Below are 6,055 nucleotides of genomic sequence, written 5' to 3'. Positions count from 1 at the left end.
ACTGATATAATGTGATCAATTTTTAAAGGTTTTCACAAAGCAGAAAAAGGAAGAGAAAAGGTAAACTGTGTATGTCTGTGTGTATGTGTGTGTGATTATATATATATATATATATATATATATATATATATATATATATATATATATATATATATATATATATATATATATATAATTAGTGATTATTCTAAATATAATCTAATGAATGTTTCCTAATGATATTTATTTATCATTTCTGTTGTCACTAATACAAGCCGAGCTTCTTTGTTTATGACTGGTTCATGATTAAGTTGCTGTTCCTGCCAGGTTCTGTTTATCAGAGTTGTGTCAGATCAGATATATTCATCCAAACTCTTAATAGCTTGTTCTTTAGTGAACTTTCTCCATTCACTGGGGATCTCACCATAACCCTGAAATGTTTTCTTATAGTGCTTCTCCAGGTCTTTCTGGAATCTGCACACAAACCATTTCCAGTATGCGAGCTGTGAATTATCAGGGGTGATGCTCCAGGTCTCATATACTCCTCCTGCTCTTCTGTATGATTTGTAAGGTACTGCCTTATCTGTATCATGACTGGGGTGGAAACATTTATTACTTTGCACAAGTGTTGTGCAAACATCAGTGGAGAGGTTTGTTGTTGCTTTGTAATTCCACCCATTGATACCAATTATCCTGTGGAAGGGGACACTGTGATCTCCATCGTGGTCCTCCAATGTGTGGGTACAGATGGCTTTACAGAATGGACACTCACCCCAGCAGCATCGACAGAGGTGTTCAATCAGAATCTCATGTGGTTTCTTCCTGAACTTCACCATTTCGATGTCTTTTACACTGTTAAAGCTTTTGTGGAGCTCTGAATTAATTTCAGTGAGACCTTCACTGATAACCTGCTGTAGAAAATCAAAGTCTGTAATTTCTTTGTGATCAGTGAAGGTTATTTCTTTTAAGCTCAGTTCATCTTTTAGTGAACGGGTAAAACTTCTCAACCACATGTCTGCATCACCACAGCTGTTCTTCACCTCTTCAGTTGCAATGTGAACAGCATTCGTTACTCTCCGCTCGTTGTTTTTTAGATTTCCTTTAAAAAGGTTCAGAACTGTGGTGTTATTTTCAGTAATGTACTTATTAACCTTCTCTGTAATGAAGTGTTGGAAGTGATTTTGGGGATTAAAAATGTACACTTTGTACTTCTCAAAGTTCTCCTCCTCTGCCAGACATTTCAGGATGTGTTTCTCAAGGTTTGTTCTGTTACCGTTAAACTCTGGCATGTCTGATCTCATCTGATCTGCCAAATCAATAGCAGTTTTATTGTAAACCGCTTGCAGGATGGATTCTCTCAGGTTACTGCAGATCAGTTCAACGAACACTTTTGTTGTTGTTGCTCCTCTGCAGTAGTTTTTAAAGACACTGTAATATTGTGGTTTCTGCTTGGACAGATAAACTCTTGGATCATTTGCATCCCTGAATTGTTTATGATGTTCAGTAAATTTGTGACGAACACTTTCACACACATGAAGACAGAGATCCAGAATGAATTCCTTTTTTAAAATAATTCTCTGGTTTCCACTGTGATGATGTTCAACTCTCTTCCTGACCTGGTCTGTTATTTCCTGTATGTAGCTGTCTTTGTACCCGAGTCTTCTGATTTTGTTGCAGATCTTGTTCATTAATCCCTCGGTTTCTCTGATCACATTTATGATCAGAGTTCTTACTAAATCACTGTCTTCAGAAGAAGGTTTATTCATGCCAGGAATGCAATGAAGAACATTTTGTCTTTTGACTTCTGAAATGTAATGTGAATAATCTCCCAGTTTGTGTATCTGTCTGTAGTCTTGCTGAGATTTCCGCTCATGCACAGAAGCTTGTTCAATTCCCACAGACAGAATCTGTACAGCATCCTCCCAAAAATCAAACGTTCTCTCTGGAGGTGTGTCTTGTGTCAGTTCAGTGATGTATTTTTCCCACACTTTGTCAAATTCATCTTTAAGAACTTGTTCATTAGTTGTTGTGGTTTTGAGTTTCAGAGCAAGGGCTTTGCTCAGATTGAACAGATTTGCATTGTACTGGGTCCTTTCATGTTCAAAAGTCTCCCGTGCCTGTAGCTGTTGTATAACTTCATTCACATTTTGTTTTGTGTCTTGGACAAGGTCTTCATAAAGCTGTGTGATTTTCTTTTCATATCTCACTCTCCACTGAATTAAAATGTCTTTGTCTTCTTCGAAGTAACTTTTCACTGAATTGTCCACTTCCTCTTTGGTCTTTTTCGTGGAAGAATAAACATCTTTATCTTCAATTTTTTCCAGTTTTTCGTTTTCAATTCTGTTGTGAAGTTTTTCTTCAGTATTAAACATGGCACTTCTGAGGGTCCAGGTCCATTTTCCAAACTGATTCTCCAGTTTTCTGTACACTGCTATCTCCAGTGTGTTATTGAAGCTGAACACAAAGTTCTCGTTGAGTAACGCATCCCAAAGATCACTAATGCGTGATTTAAACTGTGAGAGAGTCAAACCAGTACAATTGCTTGCTTTTTCGAAAATGGTGTTCTTTAGATCCTGAACATTTCTGCTGTAGCATGAATTTGGTGGTGCCATTGGTGGGCTGCCCTCCCAGAGCTGTGCAAAATAATACACATCATCTTGTACATTGAATTTAATAACATCACTGAAACACTCAGCTTCACGGTCTTCTTCTTTTGCAGCTAATTTTGTCATTTCATCCAGTTTTTCCTGTAAATGTCTCCTTCCCTGCATGTTTTTCTCTCCAGCTGTGATGTCACTGACATTCTGATGGATAAACAAACAGCTGGGATTCAGTCTGACCTTCTTCATCCTCAGGAAGGTCTGAACAACAATCTGAAGGATGTCCTGCATCTCAGCAGGGTTCTCTCCAAAGATATTGATCAAGGTCAAGTTTCCAAGACCAACAACAAATGTGGCAAGTTCAGTGTCATGATGTTGAGTGGATTTTCCTGCGAGCTCAAGCGCTTGAAGTCCTTCAGTATCTACAATAAGAATGTAGTCAAACTTCAGCTCATTCTTCATCTCCTCTGACACTCTGACCAGCTGCATGAAGGCTCCTCTGGTGCATCTTCCAGCACTGACAGCAAACTGGAGTCCAAACATGGCATTCAGCATGGTGGATTTTCCAGAGCTCTGAATCCCCAAAACTGACAGCACAAACACCCTCTGGTCTCCCAGTATCTTCACAAGTTCATCTAGAACTGCTGAAACCCAGATCAGAGGAACATGAGCAGCATCTCCATCCATCAGCTCCAGTGGGTGACCAGATTTCATGAGTTCTGCTACAAGCTTGGGGAGAGAGGACATGTTTTCTTCTTCAGATCCTTTCTTGAATGTTTGTACAGAAATAAAAGACTCGTATATCTGACCCATCTCTCTGAAGATGTGTTCCAAACCAAAGGTTGCTGCATTCAGTTTTTCTGAAAGCTCCTCAAGTTCTTTTTGCTCCTGCTTCATTTTATCTGATTTATCATGTTTCTTCTTAAGATCTAAAACTGATGTCCACTTTTCATTGTATTTGTGATATAGATCTGAAAGATCATCTGAGGTTTTTTTGTCCAGGAGAATCCCAGCCCACTTTACAAAGAATAATTTTTCATTTTCTTGTAGACAATTCAGTGAGGAAATGAATTGTTCCATAAGACCAGAGAGTCTGTATTTATGCTGCTCTTCACGGATTCGCATCATTATTTTTTGTTTCTCAATCTTTTGCATTTCTAAGTTGTTACCTTGAAGTCGACACAGGTCTTTGTTCTTCTCACACCAGTCATGCCATAACTTCCCCTGACAGGGCAGATGCTTCACCTTTATTTTGGACAATTCATTTCCCTCCAACTGGCTCATGATTATCTCTGCAGCTTCTTTCCCTCTCTTGCATTCAGGGTCATCTTCATCTTTTCTAATCACCTCAGTTATGTTCAAATCTTCAATTCTGAAGATTGATGGTGACTTTAAAAGACACTCTTTGATAGTCGTTCTGAGATTCTTGGTTACATCTGACTGATTTCTGTCTTTAAGGCCAATTCTGTATTTTCCATTCTTAGACCTTGTGACACCCGATTCATCCTCAGAAAATAGAAAAATCAGTGGCTTGGTGTCTCTGAAGAGGTTCTGTAGTAGCCCCTTATATGTTGCTTTTTCAGAATCAGATAAAAGTACAACATTCACTGAGGACATTTTAGTCAGGATATCCAGTTGTTCTTTATGAGTGACCGCATCACCATGGAGATTACAGAATGCAACACAGTCAGGGAAATAATCAGTTTCCTTCCCAGATGGGCAGTACCAAGCAATCTCCACCACTCCATCCAGCAGTAACCGGTTCTTGCTGCTGCCTGGACAGTGTCTGTGGAAGAATGTGTGATGCTTCTCATTGATCAAGCTGTTCATCAGCTGAGATTTGGATGAAGATGCAGAGCCGAACCTGAAGAAAGCCACCATTGGAGTTCCTGCTTCATACATAGCCTGGGTTTTACTGATCAGCTTACCAGAGGAGTTATTGATCTTCCAGCTCTTTCTGATTTGGCGAAAGGTCCAGAGAGGAAACTCGATCTTGCTGGTGAAGGGATTGGGCACCAGCAGAGGCAGAGCATACTGACAATGAGCCAGTTTATTCACTATTAGCTGCTTTAGGAAATGATCTGAGCAGTGAAACACTGCCATCTGAACATCCATGGGGTGAACAGGAGATTTATGGCTTTCACTATCAAAACCTGCTGTCTTCTTCGATAAGAAATCAGCAAAACCATCATCATCATCATCATCATCTCCATCTCCTGTGTTGAAGTCAGTGTGTTCTGAATTGTTGGAGTCTTCTTCAGTGGTAATGTATCTTGCTCTGTAGTCCATCATTAGCATCCTTTGTAGAAAGGTGCCCACTAATTCTTTCTCTGTACAAGATTCCTTCCAGTGAAATGAATGTGAAGTTATTTGAAGAACATCTGACATTTTCTTTTTTTGTTTCTGCATTTCATTAAGATTAATTCTAATAAACAGTTCCTCTGGTTTTGTCATTTTAAGCTTCTTCTTTTCTTCAGAAACGGACCCTTCTTCTAATTCATGCTTGGTCCTTGTTTTCTGTAAAATAAAATGTAATTTTGTGGTTATAAAATAACTGTTATATGAAACTGGAAACATTGCATCTATTACTTTAAACAACAATAAATATGCATTTGTGACAGAGCTGTCTATAGAATATATTAAATATAAAACAAACACCATAACCAGTAACAATGAGCTGATATCCACCTACAATGTGTATCAAATATATTCACATCACAAAGATTAACAACATATTATCTTTTCCACTTATCCTGTAAATTTTAAATCAGATAAAGAGAGAAAAAAAGTAACCAATATCTAATCAGTTTGTTTCAGTTTCTAACCTACGATTTTTTTGGGGGAGAAATATTTAATTGAAATTTTTTCAAATAATTTATTAAATTTTAAGTTTCTTTTACTGTTGTTGTAGGACGCATTACAGTTATTTCAGGAGACTCTTCAAATCATGCTTTTTTAGAGATTTTATTGAAATGTGTTACTTTATTCTGAGTATAAAAACTTCAGATAAGCCTTTTATTGATCATCCTTGATCAAAATGGAAGGAAACTCCATATCACCAACAGGAAGTTCCAAATTGCCTATTTACAGAGTTAAAGCCTGTTTGAACACTCATTTTGTTTCCATCCATCCATCCATTTTCTATACCGCTTATCCTGCAGGGTCACTGGGAACCTGGAGCCTAGCTCAGGGTGCATAGGGCACAAGACGGGGCACACACACACACACAATCACATATACATACACACACCCATTCATACGCTATGGATACTTTGGACATGCCAATCAGCCTACCATGCATGTCTTTAGACTGGGGGAGGAAACCGGTGTACCCGATGGAGAACATGCAAACTCTGGAGGTGTGAGGTGAACATGCTAACCACTAAGCCACCATGTGCCCCTCATTCCATTTGGTGCTATGCTAATTCCCAATTAGCTTCAAAAAATTAAATAAAATTAATCAAATGTAGTTTACA

General features: G+C 38.3%; 1 protein-coding gene across 1 annotated transcript; it reads right to left on the bottom strand.

The window, feature by feature from the left end:
* Positions 1 to 270: 270 nt before the first annotated feature.
* On the bottom strand, positions 271 to 5,039 carry LOC128616353 (interferon-induced very large GTPase 1-like). Its single transcript, XM_053638959.1, has one exon. The coding sequence runs from the start codon at positions 5,031 to 5,033 to the stop codon at positions 333 to 335; it is 4,701 nt and encodes a 1,566-aa protein (XP_053494934.1). The 5' UTR covers positions 5,034 to 5,039; the 3' UTR covers positions 271 to 332.
* Positions 5,040 to 6,055: the final 1,016 nt, after the last annotated feature.

This window comes from Ictalurus furcatus, chromosome 12, assembly GCF_023375685.1.
Source record: "Ictalurus furcatus strain D&B chromosome 12, Billie_1.0, whole genome shotgun sequence".
Lineage (NCBI taxonomy): Eukaryota > Metazoa > Chordata > Actinopteri > Siluriformes > Ictaluridae > Ictalurus > Ictalurus furcatus.
The sequence above is the reverse complement of the archived record's forward strand: the minus strand, read 5'-3'. Positions and strand labels throughout refer to the sequence as shown.